Source organism: Chiloscyllium punctatum, chromosome 34 (assembly GCF_047496795.1).
Source record: "Chiloscyllium punctatum isolate Juve2018m chromosome 34, sChiPun1.3, whole genome shotgun sequence".
NCBI lineage: Eukaryota > Metazoa > Chordata > Chondrichthyes > Orectolobiformes > Hemiscylliidae > Chiloscyllium > Chiloscyllium punctatum.
This window is the reverse complement of record NC_092772.1, coordinates 44,532,957-44,558,609: the sequence shown is the minus strand read 5'-3', so window position 1 is coordinate 44,558,609 and position 25,653 is coordinate 44,532,957. Positions and strand designations below refer to the sequence as shown.

General features: G+C 43.8%; 1 protein-coding gene across 1 annotated transcript in view; it reads right to left on the bottom strand.

Moving 5' to 3' along the window:
- Nucleotides 1–8,764, bottom strand: part of LOC140458805 (scavenger receptor cysteine-rich domain-containing protein DMBT1-like) — a 29,037-nt gene extending 20,273 nt beyond the window's left edge. Inside the window, exons 1-6 of the mRNA XM_072553455.1 lie at nucleotides 8,713–8,764; nucleotides 7,816–8,130; nucleotides 6,212–6,526; nucleotides 4,718–5,032; nucleotides 1,893–2,207; nucleotides 343–657 (exon numbers count right to left, since the gene is read on the bottom strand). Coding sequence (XP_072409556.1) covers nucleotides 343–657; nucleotides 1,893–2,207; nucleotides 4,718–5,032; nucleotides 6,212–6,526; nucleotides 7,816–7,930 — 1,375 coding nt within the window. The 5' untranslated portion in view covers nucleotides 7,931–8,130; nucleotides 8,713–8,764. The remainder of the gene's footprint in view (nucleotides 1–342; nucleotides 658–1,892; nucleotides 2,208–4,717; nucleotides 5,033–6,211; nucleotides 6,527–7,815; nucleotides 8,131–8,712) is intronic.
- Nucleotides 8,765–25,653: the final 16,889 nt, after the last annotated feature.

The window sequence follows — 25,653 nt, the reverse complement described above, 5'->3', positions numbered from 1 at the left end:
ACAGGCATGGCATTAGTTAGCTCTACACAATCCTCATCTCCTGCTCCCAGGATAGAGGCATCTCAGGCAAGGTACAGAATTATGCCTCCTTGAAATTGAGCACATCATACAATCCCAGGACAGGAAGAGAACATGGGCAGGGACAGACCCCATTAAAAACCCCTGGGACACGTTAGATACAGAGGAAAGATTTCTTTACATAATCTCCATCTAGCATTCTTTCAGTTGAGCAAAAGCAAGCATCTTTCAATATTTTCCTATATTCTTGCTCTGATTTCTGATCCTTGTAAGGAAACTGAGTTGTACAGAAGATATTCATTCCTTTGTACAACTGGGTCTTACCTGGGTTACAGATTACACCTGCATCCTCACCATGACCACAGTTGTTGGTTCCCCAACCAGGGAAGGAGCAAGACCGGAGATGGGACTCTGTCCCCCCGCAGGAAACATCATCCATCCAAATCTTGCCAGTACCTTCTCCAAACCGAGCGTTACTGTGCACTGATAGGGCGGGTCCACATTGCAGCTCCTTGCAAAGAACAGTGGCATCTGTCAAATCCCAGCCATCATCGCAAACCGTGCCCCAACTTCCATTGTGAAAGATTTCCACTCTTCCAGAGCAACGATCGTCTGAATTGACCAATCTCACACCTGATCCTGATAGAACAGAATGAATCCATTACATCTTCTGAGAATGAGCTTGGACCTTTCCAAATAATTCCCTTTTGATTGCCTGTTGTTGTTTCCTGTGTCTGTGATTGACACACACACATACGCTTTAGATAGATGTATAGAGCAGAACACCATTGACTAGTTGTACTTTCCTTCTTTAATCATTGCTCACTCATTGGTAAGTTTGTCAATGTGTGCACACTTTATTTTGTTAACTGTAAGTTATAATGATGCCCAGGTAAAACTTAAGGGCAACACAATCCCAGTTTCTGCTCTTCTGTTAGAGAATGCGAATGATTGATGAGGTGAGAAAGTGGAGTATTTTCTTTAGTCTCAGCCTGTGTGAATGAAGTGAACCCAGACTGGGTGCGTGCCTGTGTGTCAGAAAAACCACCAACCAGCCAAACTTACTAACTGACCTCAGTCAAGAAGGCAACACTGAGCCTTTGTTTTATTTTATGTTTCATTTGTATTTCAGATTAAAGCTTCCTTTACTGTTTGAATCTTGAAGTAATCTGACAGATACAGAGTCAAGCTCTTTCTACACTGGCCCCATCAAACATTCCCAGGCTAGGACAGCACGGGATTAGACACAGTACAAGGGTCCCTCTATACGGTCCTCGTCAAACACTCCCAAGACAGAGATAACATGGGTTTAGATGTGGAGTAAAGAATCTCTCCACTTCTATCTTAAAAGTAAGGCTGTCATGTCACAGTCCCCCATCAAACACTCTGAAGGCATGCACAATATGGCGTTAGATGCAGAGTAATGCTACCTCCAGTTGTATAAACTAAAAATAAGGACTCCTGTACAGTTTTAATTAAAATGTAAAGCTCCCTGTAAATAATCCCTCATTAAACACTCCCAGGACAAGGACAGCATGGCATTAAAGTTACCTTTACACAATCTTATCTACTACTCCCAGAATAGAGACAACTCAGGCAAGATACAGAGTTATGCTTCCTCAACGTTGACCCCCATCAAACATTTCCAGGAGAAGGACAGAAGTTGGACATGGACAACCCCCGTTAAAAAACCCCAGGACACGGGTAGATACAGACTTAAGATTTCTTTACATAGTCCCCATCAAACATTCTTTCAGTTAAGCAAAAGCAAACATCTTTCAATACTTTCCTGTAACATTCCTCTGATTTCTGATCCTTTTGAGGAAACTGAGTTGTACAGAAAATATTCAATCATTTGTATGGCTGACTCTTACCTGGGTAACAGGTTACACCTGCGTCCTCACCATGACCACAGTTGTGGGTTCCCCAACCAGAGAAGGAGCAAGACCGGAGATGGGGCTCTGTCCCCTTGCAGGAAACATCATCCATCCAAATCTTGCCGGTACCTTGTCCGAACTGAGCGCTACCATGCACTGATTGGGCGGGTCCACATTGCAGCTCCTTGCAAAGAACAGTGGCATCGGTCAAATCCCAGCCATCATCACAAACCGTGCCCCAACTTCCATTGTGAAAGATTTCAACTCTTCCAGAGCAACGATCGTCTGAATTGACCAATCTCGCATCCGATCCTGAGAGAACAGAGTGGATCCATTACTCCTACTGATAATGAGAACGGACCTTTCCAAATCATTCCCTTTTGCTTGCCTGTTGTTGTTTCATGTTTCTGTGATTGGCATACTTACGTTTTGTATAGATATAGAGAGAATTGTAAGGGATAGGATTTATGCACATCTGGATAAGAATGATGTGATCAAGGATAGTCAGCATGGTTTTGTGAAGGGCAGGTCGTGCCTCACAAACCTTATTGAATTCTTTGAGAAGGTGACTAAGGAGGTAGATGAAGGGAAAGCGGTAGATGTGGTATATATGGATTTTAGTAAGGCGTTTGATAAGGTCCCCCATGGTAGACTACTGCAGAAAATACAGAGATATGGCATTGAGGGTGAGTTGGAGGTTTGGATTAGGAATTGGCTCTCTGGAAGAAGACAGAGGGTAGTAGTTGATGGCAAAGGTTCATCTTGGAGTGCCGTCACTAGCGGTGTTCCGCAAGGATCTGTTTTGGGACCATTGCTGTTTGTCATTTTTATAAATGACCTGGAGGAAGGGTTAGAAGGTTGGGTGAGCAAGTTTGCGGATGATACGAAAGTCGGAGGAGTTGTAGACAGTGAGGAAGGATATGGCAGGTTGCAGCGGGATATAGAGAAGCTGCAGAGCTGGGCAGAAAGGTGGCAAATGGAGTTCAATGTAGCTAAGTGTGAAGTGATTCACTTTGGTAAGAGTAATAAAAAGATGGATTACTGGGCTAATGGTAGACTACTTGGTAGTGTGGAAGAGCAGAGGGATCTTGGTGTCCATGTACACAGATCTCTGAAAGTTGCCACCCAGGTAAATAGTGCAGTGAAGAAGGCATATGGCGTACTGGCTTTTATTGGTAGAGGAATTGAGTTCCGGAGTACTGAGGTCATGCTGCAGTTGTATAAGACTCTGGTGCGGCCGCATCTGGAATATTGTGTGCAGTTTTGATCGCCATACCATAGGAAGGATGTGGAGGCACTGGAACGGGTGCAGAGGAAGTTTACCAGGATGTTGCCTGGTATGGTAGGAAGATCCTATGAGGAAAGGCTGAGGCACTTGGGGTTGTTTTCATTGGAGAAAAGAAGGTTTAGGGGTGACTTGATAGAGGTGTACAAGATGATTAGGAGGTTAGATAGGGTTGACAGTGAGAACCTTTTTCCACGTATGGAGTCAGCTATTACAAGGGGGCATAGCTTTAAATTAAGGGGGGGTAGATATAGGACTGATGTTAGGGGTAGGTTCTTCACTCAGCGAGTCGTAAGTTCATGGAATGCCCTGCCAGTAGCAGTAGTGGACTCTCCCTCTTTATGGGTATTTAAGCGGGCATTGGATAGGTATATGGAGGATAGTGGGTTAGTGTAGGTTAGGTGGGCTTTGATCGGCGCAACATCGAGGGCCGAAGGGCCTGTACTGCGCTGTATTCTTCTATGTTCTATGTTCTATGTATAGAACAGAACATCATTGACTAGTAACTTCCATCATTAATTGTTGCTCACTCATTGCCAATTTAGTCAATGTGTGCACACTTTATTTTGTTAACTGTAAGTAATAATGATACACAGGTAAAACGTAAGGGCAACACAATCCCAGTTTTTGCTCTTTTATAAGATGAGGTGAGAAAGTGGAATCTTTTCTTTAATCTCAGCCTGTGTGAGTGAAGTGAACCCAGACTGGGTTTGTGTCTGTGTATTGGAAAATCACCACCCAGCCAACCTTATGAAGACAACACTAAGCCTTTGTTTTCCTTTATGTTTATTTGTATTTTCAGATTAAAGCTCCCTTTACTGTTTGAATCTTGAAATAATCTGACAGGTACAGAGTAAAGCTCTTTCTGCACTTGTCCATCAAGCACTCTCAGGCCAGGACAGCATGGGGTTAAATACAGTTTAAAGCTCTTTCTACGCTGCCCCATCAAACAGTCCTAGGACATGGGATAACATTGGTTTAGAAGTAAAATAAAGATTCTGTCCACTTTTTACTTAAAAGAAAAGCTGCTATGTCACAGTCTCCCATCAAACACTGTGAAAGCGTACACAACATGGGGTTAGATACAGAGTAATGCTACCTCTGTTATTATAAATTGAAAATAAGGACTCCTGTACTGATTTAATTGAAATGCTCCCTCTAAACTGTCCCTCATTTAACACTCCCCGGACAGGGATGGAATGGATCTAAAGTTACCTTTACACAACCCTCATCTACTATTCCAGAATAGAGACAACTGAGGCAAGATATAGTGTTATGCGTCCTCGACACTGACCCCATTGAACACTCCCAGTACAGGGGCAGAATGGGGGCAGGGACATCCCCCATTTAAAGGCCCCTGGATTCGGGTAGATACAGAGTAAATTTTCTTTATACTTTCTCCTTCCAACATTCTTTCAGTTAAGCAAAAGCAAACCTCTTTCAATACTGTCATATATCCTCGCTCTGATTTCTGAAACTATTAAGGAAACTGAGTTGTGCAGAATGTATTCATTCTTCTGTAGAGCTGGGCTCTTACCTGAGGTGCAGATTACACCTGAATCCTCACCATGACCACAGTTGTGGGTTCCCCAACCAGAGAAGGGACAAAACCGGAGATTGGACTCTGTCCCATTGCAGGAAACATCATCCATCCAAATCTTGCCGGTACCTGGTCCAAACCGTGCGCTACTGTGCACTGATAGGGCGTGTCCACATTGCAGCTCCTTGCAAAGAACAGTGGCATCTGTCAAATCCCAGCCATCATCGCAAACCGTGCCCCAACTTCCATTGTGAAAGATTTCCACTCTTCCAGAGCAACGATCGTCTGAATTGACCAATCTCGCATTCGATCCTGAGACAACAGAGTGGATCCATTACTTCTCCTGAGAATGAGAATAGACCTTTCCAAATCATTCCCTTTTGATTGCCTGTTGTTGTTTCATATTTCTGTGATTAACATACATATGTGTTACATAGATGTAGAGAACAGAACACCATTGACTGGTTGTAGTTTTCCGTTATTAGTCATTGCTCACTCATTCCCAACTTAGTCAATGTGTGCACACTTTATTTTGTTAACTGTAACTTATAATGATGCACAGGTAAAACCTAAGGGCAAAACAATCCCAGTTTCTGGTCTTTTATTAGCGAAAGTGAATGATTGATGACATAAGAAAGTGGAATGTTTTCTTGGATCTCAGCCTGTGTGAATGAAATGAACCCACATTGGGTGTCTGTCTATGTGTGTGAAAACCACCATCCAGCCAACTATAGGAAGACAACTCTGAACCTTTGTTTTACTTTATGCTTATTTGTAGTTTCATATTAAAGCTCCCTTTACTGTTTGAGTCTTGAAGTAATCTGACAGATACAGTGTAAAACTCTTTCCACACTGTCCCAATCAAATACTCCCAGGCCAGGATAGCATCGGGTTAGATACAGTGGAAAGCTTTTGCTACTCTGTCCCATCTAAGACTCCCAGGACAGGGATAACATGGGTTTAGATGTGGAGTAAACGAATCTGTCCATTTTTACCTGAAAAGTAAAGCTACCACTCACAGTCCCCCATGAAACACGGTGAAGGCATGCACAACATGGCGTTAGATACAGAGTAATGCTAACTTTATTTTTATAAACCAAAATTCAGGACTCATGTACCATTGTAATTAAAATGTCAAGCTCCTACTAAACTGTCTCTCGTTAAACACTCCCAGGACAGGGGCAACCTGGTATTAAAGTTACCTTTACACAATCCTCATTTACTATTCTCAGGATAGTGAGAACTCAGGCAAGATACAGAGTCATGCATCCTCTACACTGACTGCATCAAACACACCCAGGCCCGGGACAGAACGTGGGCAGGGACAATCCCCATTAAAACTCTCCAGGACACGGGCAGATACAGAGTAAAGATTTCTTTACATAATCTTTCATTTAAGCAAAAGCAAACATCTTTCATTTTTTTCCTGTATCCTTGCTGTGATATCTGATCCCAGAAGATATCATTTCAGTTGTACAGCTGGACTCTTACCTGGGTAACAGATTACACCTGCATCCTCACCATGACCACAGTTGTGGGTTCCCCAACCAGGGAAGGAGCAAGATCGGAGATGGGACTCTGTCCCCTTACAGGAAACATCATCCATCCAAATCTTGTCGGTGCCTTGTCCGAACCGAGCGCTACCATGCACTGATAGAGCGGGTCCACATTGCAGCTCCTTGCAAAGAACAGTGGCATCTGTCAAATCCCAGCCATCATCACAAACCGTGCCCCAACTTCCATTGTGAAAAATTTCAACTCTTCCAGAGCAACGATCGTCTGAATTGACCAATCTCACATCCGATCCTGAGAGAACAGAGTGGATCCATTACTCCTACTGACAATGAGAGCGGACCTTTCCAAATCATTCCCTTTTGATTGCCTGTTGTTGTTTCGAATTTCTGTGATTGACACACATACGTTTTATATCGTTGTATAGAACAGAATATCATTGATTGGTTGTACTTTCCATCACTATTCATTGCTCACTCATTGGCAAGTTAGTCAATGTGTGCACACTTTATTTTGATAGCTGTAAGTTATAATGATGCCCAGGTAAAACTTAAGCGCAACACAATCCCAGTTTCTGCTCTTTTATTAGAGAGAGTGAACAATTGATGAGGTGAGAAAGTGGAGTGTTTTCTTTGATCTCAGCCTGTGTGAATGAAGCGAACCCACGCTGGGTGTGTGTTCGTGTATCGGAAAACCACCATCCAGCCAACCTTACTAACTGACACCAGTCAGGAAGACAACACCTAGCTTTTATTTTACTTGATGCTTTACTTGTATTTTCAGATTAAAGCTCCCTTTACTGTTTGAATCTTGAAGTAATCTGACACATACAGGTCTTTCTGCCGTGTCCCCATCAAACAGTCCCAGGATAGGACAGCATGGGGTTAGATACACAGTCCCCATCAAACAGTCCCTGGCCAGGACAGCATAGGCTTAGGTACAGTGTAAAGCTCTTTCAATGTTCCCCCCATCAACCTCCCAGGCTAGCACAGCATAGGGTTAGATACAGTGTAATGCTGTCTCTACAATGTCCTCATCAAACACTCCCAAGACATGGACAACATGGGTTTAGATGTGGAGTAAAGAACCTCTCCACTTTTATCTTCAAAGAAAAGCTGCCTTGTTACAATCCCCCATCAAACACTGTGATTGTGTACACAACATGGGGTTAGATGGAGAGTAATGCTACCTTTATTGCTGCACTGTTTAAAGTAAAATGAACAGCTCCCAAGAAACTGTCCCTCATTTAAACCATCCCAGGTCAGGCGGTAGCATGGCATTAAAGTTACCTTTATACAACCCTCGTCTACTTCTCTCAGGTTAGAGGCAAGTCAGACAAGTTATGCCTCCTCAACACTCACCCCATCAAACAAACCCAGAAAAGGGACAGAACGGGGCCAGGGACAACCCTCATTAAAAAGGACACGGGCAGGTACAGAGTAAAGATTTCTTTATGTATTCTTTCAGTTAAGCAAAAGCAAACATCCTACAAACTTACCTGCAGCCCTGCTTTGATTTCTGATTCCATTTAGGATACTGAGTTATACAGAAGGTATTCATTCATTTGTACGGCTAGGTCTTACCTGGGTAACAGATCACACCTGCATCCTCACCATGACCACAGTTGTGGGTTCCCCAACCAGAGAAGGAGCAAAACCGGAGATGGGACTCTGTCCCCCCGCAGGAAACATCATCCATCCAAATCTTGTCAGTGCCTTGTCCAAACCGAGCGCTACCGTGCACTGACAGGGCGGGTCCACATTGCAGCTCCTTGCAAAGAACAGTGGCATCTGTCAAATCCCAGCCATCATCACAAACTGTGCCCCAACTTCCATTGTGAAAGATTTCCACTCTTCCAGAGCAACGATCGTCTGAATTGACCAATCTCACATCCGATCCTGAGAGAGCAGAGTGGATCCATTACTTCTACTAAGAATGAGAGCGGATCTTTCCAAATCATTCCCTTTTGATTGCCCGTTGTTGTTTCATGTTTCTGTGATTGATGCACATAACGTTTTGTATAGTTGTATAGAACAGAACACTATTGACTGGTTGTACTTTGCATAATTAATCATTACTCACTCATTGGCAAGTTAGTCAATGTGTGCACACTTTATTTTGATTAGATTAGATTAGATTCCCTACAGTGTAGAAACAGGCCCTTCAGCCCAACAAGTCCACACCAACCCTCCGAAGAGTAACCCATCCAGACCCATTTCCCTCTGACTGATGCACCTAACACTATGGGCAATTTAGCATGGCCAATTTACCTGACTTGCACATCTTTGGACTGTGTGAGGAAACTCATGCAGACACGGGGAGAATATGCAAAGTCCACACAGACGGTCACCCGACGCTGCAGTTGAACCTGGGACCCTGGTACTTGAGTCAGCAGTGCTAACCACTGAGCCACCGTGCTGCCACTTTTAAAGTAATCACCAACCCTGACACGGCACCGTAAACATCACACGCTTGCCAACCTCGGCCTTATACTTGGTCAGTGTGGGGATTGAACCCACGACATTGGCGTTATTAGCACCACGCTCTGACAATCTGAGCTCACCGACCAACGTTGTTAACCAATTTTGTTAACTGTAAGTTATAATGATGCCCAGGTAAAACTTAAGGGCAACACCATCCCAGTTTCTGCTGTTGTATTAGAGAGTGTGAATGATTGATGAGGTGAGAAAGTGGAATGTTTTCTTTAATCTCAGCCTGTGTGAATGAAGTGAACCTAGACTGGGTGTGTGTCTGTGTGTCAGAAAATCACCACCCGCCAACCTTGCAAACTGACCCCAGTCAGAACGACAACACTGAGCCTTTGTTTTAGTTTATGCTTCATTTGTATTTTCAGATTAAAGCTCCCTTTACTATTTGAATCTTGAAATAATCTGACAGATACAGAGTAAAGCTGTTTCTACACTGTCCCTGTAAAACAGTCCCAGACCAGGACAGAATGGGGTTACATACAGTGTAAAGCTCTTTCTACCCTGTCCCCATGAAACACTCCCCTGCCAGGACAGCATGGGGCATGGTGTAGTGTAAAGCTCATTCAACATTGTCCCCATCAAACACTCCCAGGCCTGGATAGCATGGGGTTAGATACAGTGTAATGCTATCTCTACACTGTCCCCATCACACACTCCCAGGACAGCGATAACATGGGTTTAAATGTGGAGTGAAGAATCTGTCCACTTTTAACTTAAAAGAAAAGCTGCCATGTCACATACCCCCATCAAACACGGTGAAGGCATGCACAACATGGGGTTAGATACAGAATAATGCTACCTCTGTTAGTATAAACTAAAAATAAAGGCTCTTGTACTGTTTTAATCGAAATGTAAAACTCTCTCTAAACTATCCTTCATTAAACTCTCTCAGGGCAGGGACGGCATGGAATTAGTTATTTTTGCACAACCCTCACCTACTGTTTCCAGAATAGAGACAACTGAGGCAAAATAGAGTATCATGCGTCCTCGTCACTGACCCCATCAAACATTCCCAGTACCAGGGCAGAACAGGGACAGGGACATCCCCCATTAAAAGCCCCCAGGACACGGGTAGATACAGAGTAGTGATTTCTTGATATTTTAACCGTCAAATATTCTTTCAGTTAAGCAGAAACAAACCTGTTTGAATACTGTGCTGTATCATTGCTCTGATTTCTGAACCTATTAAGGAAATTTAGCTGTGCAGAAGGTATTCATTCATTTGTACAGCTGGGCTCTTACCTGAGGTACAGATTACACCTGAATCCTCACCATGACCACAGTTGTGGGTTCCCCAACCAGGGAAGGAGCAAGACCGGAGATGGGACTCTGTCCCATTGCAAGAAACATCATCCATCCAAATCTTGCCGGTACCTGGTCCAAACCGGACGCTACCATGCACTGACAGAGCGGGTCCACATTGCAGCTCCTTGCAAAGAACAGTGGCATCTGTCAAATCCCAGCCATCATCGCAAACCGTGCCCCAACTTCCATTGTGAAAGATTTCCACTCTTCCAGAGCAACGATCGTCTGAATTGACCAATCTCACATCCGATCCTGAGAGAGCAGAGTGGATCCATTACTTCTACTGAGAATGAGAGCGGACCTTTCCAAATCATTCCCTTTTGATTGCCCGTTGCTGTTTGATGTTTCTGTGATTGACACATGTACGTTTTATAGAGATGTATAGAACTGAACACCATTGACTGGTTGTACTTTCATTAATTATTACTCACTCATTGGCAAGTTTGTCAATGTGTACACACTTTATTTCGTTAACTGTAAGTTATAATGATGCACAGGTAAAACTAAGGGCAACACAATCACAGTTTTTGCTCTTTTATAAGAGAATGTGAACGATTGATGAGGTGGGAAAGTGGAATATTTTCTTTAATCTCAGCCTGTATGAATGAAGTGAACCCAGACTGGGTGTGTAGCAGTGTATCAGAAAACCACTATCCAGCTAAAGTAGGAAAACAACACTGAGCCTTTGTTTTATTTTATGCTTATTTGTATTTTAAGATTAAAGCTCCTTCTACTGTTTGAATCTTGAAGTAATCTGACAGATACAGAGTAAAGCTCTTTCTACACTGTCCCAGTCAAACACTTCCAAGTCAGGATAGCTCGGGCCTAGATACAGTGGAAACCTTTTTCTACCCTCTCCCCATCAAACACTCCTAGGCCAGGACAACATGGGGTTAGGTACAGTGGAAAGCTCTTTCAGCATTTTTCCCATCAAACACTCCTAGGCCAGGACAGCATGGGGTTAGATTCAGTGTAAAGCTCTTTCTACACTGTCCCCACTGTCCCCAGGACAGGGATAACTTTAGATGTGAAGCAAGGTACCTCTCCATTTTTAACTTCAATGAAAAGCTGGTAAGTCAGAATACCTCAACAAACACTGTGAATGCATGCACGACATGACATTAGATGCAGAGTAATGCTCCCTCTATTTTTATAAACTAAAAGTAAGGATCCCTGTACTGTTTTAATTAAAAGGTAAAGCTCCCTGTAAACTGTCCCTCATTAAACACTCCCAGGACAGGGTCATCATGATGTTAAAGTTACCTTTAAACAATCCTCATCTACTGTTCTCAGAATAGTGACAACTCAGGTAAGATACCAAGTTATGCGTCCTCTACACTGATGCCATCAAACACACCCAGGACAGGGACAGAAAGTGGGCATGGACAATCGCTATTAAAAACCCCCAGGACATGGGTAAATACAGAGTAAAATTTTCTTTACATAATCTTTCAGTTAAGCAAAAGCAAACATCTTTCAATATTTTTGTGTATCTTTGCTCTGATTTCTGGTCCCATTAAGGAAACTGTGTCGTACAGAAGATATCCATTCGGTTATACAGCTGGTCTCTTACCTGGGTAACAGGTTACACCTGAATCCTCACCATGACCACAGTTGTGGGTTCCCCAACCAGGGAAGGAGCAAGACCGGAGATGGGACTCTGTCCCATTGCAAGAAATATCATCCATCCAAATCTTGCCGGTACCTTGTCCGAACTGAGCGCTACCATGCACTGACAGAGCGGGTCCACATTGCAGCTCCTTGCAAAGAACAGTGGCATCTGTCAAATCCCAGCCATCATCGCAAACCGTGCCCCAACTTCCATTGTGAAAGATTTCCACTCTTCCAGAGCAACGATCGTCTGAATTAACCAATCTCACATCCAATCCTGAGAGAGCAGAGTGGATCCATTACTTCTACTCAAAATGAGAACGGACCTTTCCAAATAATTCCCTTTTGATTGCCTGTTGTTGTTTCCTGTGTCTGTGATTGACACACATACGTTTTAGATGTATAGAACAGAACACCATTGACTGGTTGTACTTTCCGTCATTAATCATTGCTCACTCATTGGCAAGGTAGTCAATGTGTGCACACTTTATTTTGTTAACTGTAAGTTATAATGCTGCACAGGTAAAACTTAAGGGCAACACAATCCCAGTTTTTGATCTTTTATTAGAGAGAGTGAACAATTGATGAGGTGAGAAAGTGGAGTGTTTTCTTTGATCTCAGCCTGTGTGAATGAAGCAAACCACACTGGGTGTGTCTGTGTGTCGGAAAACCACCATCCAGCCAAACTTACTAATTGACCTCACACAGGAAGATAACACTGAGTCTTTGTTTTACTTTATGCTTTATTTGTATTTTCAGATTAAAACTCCCTTTACTGTTTGAATTTTGAAGTAATCTGACACATACAGAGTAAAGTTCTTTCTACCCTGTCCCCGTAAACCACTCCCAGGCCAGACAGCATGGGATTAGATACAGTATAAAGCTCTTGCCAACTGTCCCCATCAAACATTCCCATGCCAGGACAGCGTAGGGTTAGTTACAGTGTAAAATCCTTTCAAAATTGTCCCAATCAAACACTCCCAGGCCAGGACAGCATGGGATTAGATACAGTGTAAAGCTCTTTCTACACTGTCCCCATCAAACACCCTCAGGACAGGACAGCATGCGATTAGATACAGTACAAAGCTTCCTCTACGCTGTCCCCATCAAACACTCCCAGGACAGGGACAATGTGGGTTTAGATGTGGAGTAAAGAATCTCTCCACTTTTAACTTAAAAGAAAAGCTGTCATGTCACAGTCCCCCATCAAACACTGTGACAACGTACACAACATGTGGTTAGATACAGAATAATGCTACCTCCAGTTGTATAAACTAAAATTAAGGACTGTTGTACTGTTTTAATTAAAATGTAAAGCTCCCTGTAAACTGTCCCTCATTAAACACTCCCAGGACAGGGGGTTCATGGCGTTAAAGTTACCACTACGCAACCCTCATGTTCTATTCCCAGGATAGAGACAACTCAGGCAAGATAGATAGTTATGTCTCCTCTACACTGACCCCATCAAACACACCCAGTACAGGTGCAGAGCAGGAGCAAGGACAACCCCCATTAAAAACACCCAGGACATGGGTAGATAATAATTTCTTTACATAATCTTTCAGTTAAGCAAAAGCAAACATATTTCAGTATTTTCCAGTATCTTTGCTTTGACTTCTGATCCCATTATGGAAACTAAGTTCTACAGAAGATATCCATTCAGTTGTACAGCTGTGCTCTTACCTGGGTTACAGGTTACACCTGCATCCTCACCATGACCACAGTTGTGGGTTCCCCAACTAGGGAAGGAGCAAGACCGGAGATGAGACTCTGTCCCCTTGCAGGAAACATCATCCATCCAAATCTTGCCAGTACCTGGTCCAAACCGAGCACTACCATGCACTGATAGGGCGGGTCCACATTGCAGCTCCTTGCAAAGAACAGTGGCATCGGTCAAATCCCAGCCATCATCACAAACCGTGCCCCAACTTCCATCGTGAAAGATTTCCACTCTTCCAGAGCAACGATCATCTGAATTGACCAATCTCACATCCGATCCTGATAGAACAGAGTGGATCCATTACTTCTACTGATAATGAGAACGGACCTTTCCAAATCATTCTCTTTTGATTGCCCGTTGTTGTTTCATGTTTCTGTGATTGACACACATACGTTTTATATCGTTGTATAGAACAGAACAGCATTGATTAGTTGTACTTTTCATCACTAATCATTGCTCACTCATTGACAAGTTAGCCAATGTGTGTACACTTCATTTTGATAGCTGTAAGTTATAATGATGCCCAGGTAAAACTTAAGGGCAGCACAATCCCACTTTCTGCTGTTGTATTAGAGAGTGTGAAAGATTGATGAGGTGAGAAAGTGGAGTGTTTTCTTTGATCTCGGCCTGTGTGAATGAAGTGAACCCACGCTAGGTGTGTGTCTGTGTGTCAGAAAACTGCCATCCAGCCAAACTTACTAACTGATCCCAGACAGGAAGACAACACTGAGTCTTTGTGTTACTTTATGCCTTATTTGTATTTTCAGATTAAAGCTCCCTTTACAATTTGAATCTTTAAGTAATCTGACAGGCACTAATCTTTCTACCCTGTCCCCATCAACAATTCCCAGGTCAGGACAGCATGGGGTTAGATACAGTATAAGGCATTCCTCTACGCTGTCCCCATCAAACACTCCCAGGACAGAGACAACATGGGTTTAGATGTGGAGTAAAGAATCTCTCCACTTTTAACTTAAAAGCTGCCATGTCACAGTCCCTCATCAAATACTGTGACGGCGTACACAACATGGGGTTAGATCAAACATTCTTTCATTTTTTACATAGAGGGTGGTAGGTGCCTGGAATGCATTGCCAGCAGAGGTAATAGACGCAGGCAAGGTAGATTCATTTGAGGTGCGTCTGGACAGATGCATAAGTTGGGGCGGGGGGGAGGAGAAGAGGGATACATAGGAATTGGGCGATAGGTTTAATCAGTGGTTTCGGATCGGCACAGGCTTGGAGGGCCGAAGGGCATATTCCTGGGCAGTAAATTTCCTTTGTTCTTTGTTCTTCTTTGTTCAGCAGTAAACATCTTTCAATTCTTTCCTGTATCATCACTCTGATTTCTGATCCTATGAAGGAAAATAAGTTGCTCAGGAGGTATCAGAAGGTGCGGCTGGGCTCTTACCTGGGTTACAGATTACACCTGCATCCTCACTATGACCACAGTTGTGGGCTCCCCAACCAGGGAAGGAGCAAGACCGGAGATGGGACTCTGTCCCCACGCAGGAAACATCATCCATCCAAATCTTGCCGGTACCTTCTCCAAACCGAGCACTACCATGCACTGACAGGGTGGGTCCACATTGCAGCTCCTTGCAAAGAACAGTGGCATCGGTCAAATCCCAGCCATCATCACAAACCGTGCCCCAACTTCCATTGTGAAAGATTTCCACTCTTCCAGAGCAGCGATTGTCTGAATTGACCAATCTCACACCCGATCCTGAGAGAACAGAGTGGATCCATTACTTCTACTGATAATGAGAACGGACCTTTCCATTGTTGTTTCCTGTTTCTGTGATTGACACATATACCTTTTATATAGAATTCTACATTGTAGGGAATCTAATCTAGTCTAACAGAACACCATTGACAGGTTGTACTTTCCATTACTAATCATTGGTCACTCATTGGCAAGTCTGTCAATGTGTGCAAACTTTATTTTGTAAACTTTAATTAGATTAGATTCCCTACAACATGGAAACTGGCCCTTCGGCCCAACAAGTCCACACCGAAACTCTGAAGCGCAACCCACCCAAGCCCATTCCCCTACCCCATATTTATATGATGCATCTAATACCATGGGCAATTTAGCACAGCCATTCACCTGACCTGCACATCTTTGGATTGCGGGAGGAAACCGGAGCATCCAGAGGAAAACCACGCAGACACGGGAGAATGTGCAAACACTACACAGACATTCGCTCAAGGCGGGAATCAAACTGGAGTCCCTGGCACTGTGAGGCAGCAGTGCTAATGCCCAGGTAAAACTTAAGGGCAACACAATCCCAGTTTCTGCTCTTTTATTAGAGAGAGCGAATGATTGATAACATGAGAAAGTGGCATCTTTTCTTTGATCTCAGCCTGTGTGAATTATTTACTTATCTATGCTTCTTAATTCTGTCTATATTGCTGGCAAGACAAAGCTTTTCACTCTGCCTTGGTAAATTCAATTCAATTCAATGAAGTGAACGTACACTGGGTGTGTGTCTGTGTGTCGGAAAACCACCATCCAGCCAACTTTGTAAACTGACTCCAGTCAGGACAACAACACTGAGCCTTTGTTTTACTTTATGCTTTATTTGTATTTTCAGATTAAAGTTCACTTTACTGTTTGAATCTTGAAGTAATCTGACAGATTACAGAGTAAAGACTTTCCACACTGTCCCTGTAAAATACTCCCAGGACAGGGATAACATGGGTTTAGATGTGGAGCAAATAACCTCTCCACTTTTAACTTAAAAGTAAAGCTGTCATGTCACAGTCCCCCATCAAACACTCTGAAGACATGGCGTTAGATACAGGGTAATGCTACCTCTATTGTTATAAACTAAAAAATAAGGACTCCTGTACTGTTTTAATTAAAATATAAAGCTCTCCCTAAAGTGTCCCTCATTAAACACTCCCAGGAGAGGGGTGGCGTGAAGTTACCTGTACACAAGCCTCAACCCCTATTCCCAGGATAGAGACAACTTAGCATCCTTGTCACTGACCCCATCAAACACACCCATGATAGGGCAGGACAGGGGCAGGGAGAACCCCTATTAAAAAAAAACCTCAGGACACAGGTAGATATAGGGTAAAGATTTCTTTATATTTTCCTCATCAAATATTATTTCAGTTAAGCAAAAGCAAACCTCTTTCAATACTGTCCAGAATCCTCGCTCTGACTTCTGAATCTATTAAGGAAACTGAATTGTACAGAAGGTATCCATCCATTTGTACAGCTGGTCTCTTACCTGGGTAACAGATTACACCTGCATCCTCACCATGACCACAGTTGTGGGTTCCCCAACCAGGGAAGGAACAAGACCGGAGATGGGACTCTGTCCCCTCGCAGGAAACATCATCCATCCAAATCTTGCCGGTACCTGGTCCAAACCGAGCGCTACCATGCACTGACAGGGCGGGTCCACATTGCAGCTCCTTGCAAAGTACAGTGGCATCTGTCAAATCCCAGCCATCATCACAAACCGTGCCCCAACTTCCGTCGTGAAAGATTTCCACTCTTCCAGAGCAACGATCGTCTGAATTGACCAATCTCACATCCAATCCTGAGAGAGCAGAGTGGATCCATTACTTCTGAGAATGAGAACAGACCTTTCCAAATCATTCCCTTTTGATTGCCTGTTGTTCGTGTTTCTGTGATTGACATACATACATTTTACATAGATGTGGAGAACAGAACACCATTGACTGGTTGTACTTTCCGTCATTAGTCATTGCTCACTCATTGGCAAGGTAGTCAATCTGTGCACTTTTTATTTTGTTAACTGTAAGTTATAATGATGCCCAGGTAAAACTTAAGGGCAACACTATCCCAGTTTCTGCTCTTCTATTAGAGAGCGCGAATGATTCATGCGATGAGAAAGTGGAGTGCTTTCTTTGTAATCAGTCCGTGTGAATGAAGTGAATCTACACTGGATGTTTGTCTGTGTGTCAGAAAACAACCATCCAGCCAAACTTACTAACTGACCCCAGTCAGGACAACAACACTGAGCCTTTGTTTTAGATTATGCTTTATTTGTATTTTCAGATTAAAGCTCCCTTTACTGTTTAAATCTTGAAGTAATCTGACAGAGAGAGTGCGGTGCTGGAAAAGCACAACAGGTCAGGCAGCATCTGAAGAACAGGAGTATCGACGTTTCAGGCATAAACCCTTCCTCAGGATGAAGATTCCTGATGAAGGGCTTATGCCCCAAACGTTGATACTCCTGCTGCTGGGATGCTGCCTGACCTGCTGTGCTTTTCCAGCACTGCACTGTCGACTCTGATCTCCAGCATCTGCAGTCCTCACTTTCTCCCAGTAATCTGACTGATACAGAGTAAAACTCTTTCAAGACTGTCCCCATCAAACACTCCCAGGCCAGGACAGCATGGGATAGATACAGTGTAAAGCTCTTTAGACACTGTCCCCATCAAACACTCCGAGGACAGGGATAACATGGGTTTAGATGTGGAGTAAAGAATCTCTCCACTTTTAACTTAAAACAAAAGCTGCCATGTCATAGTCCCCCAACAAACACTGCGAAGGCATGCACGACATGGGGTTAGATACAGGGTAATGATACCTCCAGTTGTATAAACTAAAATTAAGGACTGCTCTACTGTTTTAGTTAAAACGTAAAGCTCCCACTAAAGTGTCTCTCATTAAACTCTTCCAGGTCAGGAGTAGCATTGAGTTAAAGTGACCATTACACAACCCTTACCTACTATTCCCAGGATAGAGACAACTGAGGCAAGGTACAGCATCATGCGTCCTGGACACTGGCCCCATCAAACACACCCAGGACAGGGACAGAACGGAGGCAGGGACACCCCCATTTAAAAAAAAACCGGGACACAGGTAGAAACACAGTAAAGATCTTTTTACATAATCCCCGTCAAACATTCTTTCAGTTAAGCAAAAGCAAATCTCTTTCAATACTGTCCTGTATCCTCCCTCTGATTTCTGATCCTATTAAGGAAACCGAGTTGTACATAAGGTATCCATTCATTTGTACAGCTGGTCTCTTACCTGGGTTACAGATTACACCTGCATCCTCACCATGACCACAGTTGTTGGTTCCCCAACCAGGGAAGGAGCAAGACCGGAGATGGGACTCTGTCCCCTCACAGGAAACATCATCCATCCAAATCTTGCCGGTACCTTCACCAAACCGAGCGCTACCATGCACTGATAGGACGGGTCCACATTGCAGCTCCTTGCAAAGAACAGTGGCATCAGCCAAATCCCAGCCATCATCACAAACTGTGCCCCAACTTCCATCGTGAAAAATTTCCACTCTTCCAGAGCAACGATCGTCTGAATTGACCAATCTCACACCCGATCCTGAGAGAACAGAGTGGATCCATTACTTCTACTGATAATGAGAACGGACCTTTCCAAATCTTTCCCTTTCGATTGCCCGTTGTTGTTTCTGTGATTGACGCACATACATTTTAGATGTATAGAACAGAACACCATTGACTAGTTGTACTCTGCATCATTAATCATTGCTCACTCATTGGCAAATTTGTCAACATGTGCACATTTTATTTTGTTAACTTTAAGTTATAATGATGCCCAGGTAAAACTTAAGGGCAACACTATCCCAGTTTCTGCTCTTCTATTAGAGAGAGCGAACGATTGATGAGGTGAGAAAGTGGAATTTTTTTTTTGATCTCAGCCCGTGTGAATGAAGTGAACCCAGACTAGTTGTGTGTCTGTGTATCGGATACCACCAACCAGCCAAACTTGCAAACTGATCCCAGTCAGGACAACAACACTGAGCCTTTGTTTTACTTTATGCTTTATTTGTATTTTCAGATTAAAGCTCCCTTTACTGTTTGAATCTTGAAGTAATCTGACAGATACAGAGTAAAGCTCTTTCTGCCCTGTCCCCATCAAACAGTCCCAGGACAGGGACAACGTGGGTTTAGATGTAAAAAGCCTCTCCACTTTTAACTTCAAAGAAAACCTGCCATTGTCACAGTCCCCCATCAAACACTGTGACGGCATACCCAACATGGGGTTAGATACAGAGGAATGCTACCTCCAGTTTTATAAACTAAACTTAAGGACTCCTGTACTGTTTTAGTTAAAGTATAAACCTTCAATAAATGGTCCCTCATTTAACACTCCCAGGAGAGGGCCATCATGGCGTTAGTTACCTTTAAACAACCTCATCTACTATTCCCAGGATAGAGACAACTCAGGCAAGATATGTTGTTTTGCATCCTCGACGCTGACCCCATCAAACACACCCACAACAGGGTCAGAACGTGGGCAGGGACAACCCCCATTTAAAAAACCCCAGGACACAGGCAGATACAAAGTAAACATTTCTTTACATAATCTTTCAGTTAAGCAAAAGCAAACATTTTTCAATATTTTCCTATATCCTCGCTCTGATTTCTGATCCAGTTAAGGGAACTGAGTTGTACAGAAGGTATCCATTCATTTGTACGGCTGGGCTCTTACCTGGGTTACAGGTTACACCTGCATCCTCACCATGACCACAGTTGTTGGTTCCCCAACCAGAGAAGGAGCAAGACCGGAGATGGGACTCTGTCCCCTCACAGGAAACATCATCCATCCAAATCTTGTCGGTGCCTTCACCAAACCGAGCGCTACCATGCACTGATAGGGCGGGTCCACATTGTAGCTCCTTGCAAAGAACAGTGGCATCTGTCAAATCCCAGCCATCATCACAAACCGTGCCCCAACTTCCGTCGTGAAAGATTTCCACTCTTCCAGAGCAACGATCGTTTGAATTGACCAATCTAACACCCGATCCTGAGAGAAGAGTGGATCCATTACTTCTACTGGTAATGAGAACGGACTTTTCCAAATCATTCCCTTTTGATTACCCGTTGTTGTTTCATGATTCTGATTGATACACATACGCTTTATATAGATGTAGAGAACAGAACACCATTGACTAGTTGTACTTTCCATCATTAATCACTGTAAGTTATAATGATGCACAGGTAAAACGTAAGTGCGGCACAATCCCAGTTTCTGCTCTTGTATTAGAGGGAGCAAACGATGGATAAGGTGAGAAACTGGAGTGTTTTCTTTAATCTCAGCCTGTGTGAATGAAATGAATCTACACTGGGTGTGTGTCTGTGTATCGGAAAACCACCAACCAGCCAACCTTAGGAAGGCAATACTAAGCCTTTGTTTTATTTTATGTGTTATTTGTATTTTCAGATTAAATCTCCCTTTGCTGTTTGAATCTTGATGTAATCTGACAGATACAAAGTAAAGCTCTTCTACACTGTCCCCATCAAATACTTCCTGGACAGGACAGCATTGGGTTAGACACAGTACAAAGATCCCTCTACACTGACCTCATCAAACCCTCCCAGTCCAGAACAGCACGGGGTTAGACACAGTACAAAGCTCCCTCTACACTGTCTCCATCAAACAGTCCCAGGACAGGGGCATCATGGTGTTAAAGTTACCTTTACACAATCCTCATCTACTCTTCCCAGGATAGAGACAACTAAGGAAGATACTGTGTTATGTGTCCTTGACACTGACCCCATCAAACACTCCCAGGACAGGGACAGAACGGGGGCAGAGACATCCCTCATTTAAACCCCCAGGACACGGGTACATACAAAGTAAAGATTTCTTTATATTTTCCCCAACAAATATTCTTTCAGTTAAGCAAAAGCAAATATCTTTCAATATTTGTATCGTCCTTAGTTGTCTCTATCCTGGGAAGAGTAGATGAGGGTTGTGTAAAGGTAACTTTAACGCCATGATGCCCCTGTCCTGGGAGTGTTTGATGAGAGACAGGTTTCGTGGGAGCTTTATATGATAAGTAAAACAGTACAAGAGTCTTTAATTTTAGTTTATAAAAATAGAGATATCCTCTCTCTGATTTCTAATCCTGTTAAGGAAACTGAGTTGTACAGATGTTATTCATTTTTTTATACGGCTGTGTCTTACCTGGGTTACAGATTACACCTGCATCCTCACCATGACCACAGTTGTTGGTTCCCCAACCAGAGAAGGAGCAAGACCGGAGATGGGACTCTGTCCCCCCGCAGGAAACATCATCCATCCAAATCTTGCCAGTACCTTCACCAAACCAAGCGCTACCATGCACTGACAGGGCGGGTCCACATTGGAGCTCCTTGCAAAGAACAGTGGCATCTGTCAAATCCCAGCCATCATCGCAAATCGTGCCCCAACTTCCATCGTGAAAGATTTCCACTCTTCCAGAGCAACGATCGTCTGAATTGACCAATCTCACATCCGATCCTGAGAGAACATAGTGGATCCATTACTCCTACTGAGAATGAGAGCGGACCTTTCCAAATCATGCTGTCTTTGATTTCCCTTTGTTGGCCATTCACATTTCTGTTACTGACGCACACATGTTTTAAATTGATATACAGAAAATAACAGAACATCATTGATTAGATTAGATTACTTACAGTGTGGAAACAGGCCCTTCGTCCCAACAAGTCCACACCGCCCCGCCGAAGCGCAACCCACCCATACCCTTACATCTACCCCTTACCTAACACTATGGGCAATTTGGCATGGCCACTTCACCTGACCTGCACATCTTTGGACTGTGGGAGGAAACCGGAGCACCCGGAGGAAACCCACGCAGACACGGGGAGAATGTGCAAACTCCACACAGTCAGTTGCCTGAGGCGGGAATTGAACCCCAGTCTCTGGCGCTGTGAGGCAGCAGTGCTAACCACTGTGCCACCGTGTCTTTTTTTTCATTATTAAGCATTGCTCACTCCAGGACAATTCCATCTACTTGTATATAGTTTATCGTCGTAAACAGTAAGTTATAACAATGTCGAAGAAAGTGAGGACTGCAGATGCTGGAGATCAGAGTCGAGAGTGTGGTGCTGGAAAAGCAGCATCCGAGGAGCAAGAGAATCGACATTTCGGGCATAAGCTTGTCATCGTAAACGTCGACTCTGCTGCTCCTCTGATGCTACCTGCCTGCCGTCCCTTTCTAGCGCCACACTTTTCGACTCTAACGATTCTTCCTGACCTTTTGCTTAAACCTAAAAGTTTTGAGGCAATAGAACAGTGTCCAATTCAGTGCAAGCCCTTTGGGGTATTGTACTTGCTTTCCTGTTTTCTACAGTTGGTAGAGATTGATGGTTTTGGAGTTGTTGTCTAGGTCATTTGGACAGTTTGCATATTAGGTGTGATACTCACTGTTATTTTTCTACTGGGGACCAAATTGTAGTGATCAAATGGTCTCAATGCTCTGCTGGGTAGTTGGACTGTTCTCTATACTGCAGTTGGATACCCAATCCATCTGGCAACCGTAGGATACTCATTTCTTTCAAACCCTCATGAGACATGACCGTCACTGACTGGGCCCATCGTTTATCACCGCGCTCCCTTTGTACCTAGTTGCCCCTTGAGGAGGTGGTGTTGAGCTACCTTCTTGAACTACTGCAGTCCATGTACTATAGGTAGACCCACAATGCCCTTTGGGAAGCAGTACACAATTGCCAATGATGCTACAGATGATTTGGGGAGTCAGGAGAAAAAGTACTTCACGTAGAAGATGAGACCTCCAACATCTTCTTAGAACATAGAACAGTACAGCACAGGAATGGACTTGCCCCCCATGAAGCTAAGTTAAACTAATCCTTTATGCCAATCTTGATCCATATTCCTCCATTTCTTGCATACTCATGTGCTTATCGAAAAGCCCCTTAAATGCTCCTATCGTATCTGCCTTCACCACCACCCCGGCCATGTGTCACAGGCACCTACCATTTTCTGTGTAAAAAAAACTCATCCCTCACATCTCCTTTGACTTCCCCTCACTTACATTTCATATATTCCATATTGACCTCTGGCCGATGGAGGCATTTCCACCATCACCAATTCCTGAACATAAGCATTGTAGGACCAGCAATTGGTGAAAAAGGCAAATGGGATTTTGGCCTGTGGATTTGAGCACAGGGGTATGAATGTCTTCCTGCAATTGTACATGGTGAGAGCACCCTGGGCTTTTGGGTCTCCTTATCTGAGGAAGGATGTCCTGCCGATGGAGCGAGTGCAGCAAAGGTTTACCAGACTGATTTCTCAGATGGTAGGACTGGTGTCTGAAGGGAAACTGGATTATTTAAGCCAATATTCACCAGAGTTTACAAGAAGGAGGGCTGATATCATGGAGACCGATAAAATTCAAACAGTACTACACAAGGTAAATGCGGGAAGAGTATTCCTGATGACCAGGAGAGTCCAAAGCCAGGGGTTACAGTCTAATGACACAGGGGTCAGCCATTTAGGACTGAGATGAGGAGGAATGTCTTCAATCAGTGCAGTTTAGAAGATTGAGGGAGAATTCCTGGGAGGACAGCAGTTATTGGGAAAGGAAACATGAAAAATAGGAGCAGGAGAAGGCCATTCAGTGCTTCAAGCCTGGTCAACTCATTCAGTAGGAATGACCATCCAACTCAGTCCCTTATGCTTGTGTATTTCCCTTTGATCCTTTTAGCCCCAAGAATTCTAACCCATGTCTTCTTGAACAAAATTCAGTGTTTTAACCCCAACCACATTCCGTCGCAGACAATTCCACACGTTCCCTGCTCTCTGATTGAAGACAGTTCTCCACATCTCAGTCCTCTCCCATCTCCTTCAGAACGTGACAACCTGATTATGCACTCCCCCTGTACAGCACAATGACTCTTGTGGTTAACACTGTTGCCTTACGGTGCCAGGGACCCAGGTTCAATCCCAGTCTCGGGCAACTCTTTGTGTGGAGTTTGTACTTTCTTCCCATGTGTGTGTGGGTTTCCTCCAAGTCCGCCAGTTTCCTCCTAAAGATGTGCAGGTGTGGGTGGATTGGCCATGCTAAAGTGTCTAGAGATGTGCAGGCTTGGTGGGTTAGCCATGGAAAATACAGAGTTACAGGGACTGACAAGTGTTCTTTAGAGGGTCCATGTGGATCCAGTGGGCCGAATGGCCTGCTTCAACATTATTGGGATTCTCTGGTTATCCGGAACATCCCTTCTGCATTTAGTTCTGATCAAATTTCATGAGTTTCTATTACATCCCCTCTCATTCTTCTAAACTCCAGTGAGTATAGACCTAATGGATCCAGTCTGTCTCATATGTTGGTCCTTCCATCCCAGGAATCGGTCTGGTAAACCTTTGGTGCACTCCCTCCATAACCAGACATCCTCCAGTGTCCCACCTGCCTTTGTAACTCCCCTAATAACTTGTCCTACTGTCTTCAGGGATCTCCAGGATCAGTCTGTCGCTCTGAGCTTCCCTAGCTATTGCTGGATGTCCCAAATATCAGACAAAAGTGGCCGCTAATCTCTGTGAAAAATAAGAAAAGTTTGTTGAAAAATGTACAATTAAACCTACCAAAATCATATAGTGTATTCAATAAAAAGAACACTTGCCAAAGTGTCTACTTGTGTCATTTTGAACTTTCTGAGAAGATATCAGTGAGAATATCCTGGGAATTACTAGTCAGTCTTACGTCTGTGGTGGGCAAATTATTGGAGAGGATTCTGAGAGACATGATTTGTGATTACTTGGAAAACCATAGTTTGATTAGAGATAATCAGCATGGCTTTATGAGGGGCAGGACATGCCTCACAAACCTCATTGAATTCTTTGAGAATGTGACAAAACACGTTGGCGAAGGTAGGAGCAGTGAATATGGGGTACATGCATTTTAGCAAGATGTGTGATAAGGTTCCCCATGGTAGGTTCATTCAGAAAGGAAGGAGGCATGGGATACAGAAAAATTTGGCTGCCTGGATACAACATTGGCTGGCCTATAGAAGACAGAGAGTGGTCGTAGATGGAAAGTATTCAGCCTGGAGCTCGGGGATCAGTGTTTTTTTTTAGATTAGATTACTTACAGTGTGGAAACAGGCTCTTTGGCCCAACAAGTCCACACCGACCCGCCAAAGCACAACCCACCTGGACCCATTCCCCTACATTTTACCCCTTCACGTGAGACTATGGGCAATTTAGCATGTCCAATTCACCTAACCTGCACATTTTTGGACTGTGGGAGGAAACCGGAGCACCCGAAGGAAACCCACGCAGACATGGGGAGAATGTGCAAACTCCACACAGTCAGTCACCTGAGGCAGGGATTGAACCCGGGTCTCTGGTGCTGTGAGGCAACAGTGCTAACTACTGTGTCACCGTGCCGCCCTGTTCTGCAGGGATCAATTCTAGGGCCTCTGCTGTTTGTGATTTTCATAAGGGACGAGGACGTGGAAGGTGGTTAGTAGGTTTGCCGATGACAAAAAGGTTGGTGGAGTGGTTGATAGTGTGGAGGGCT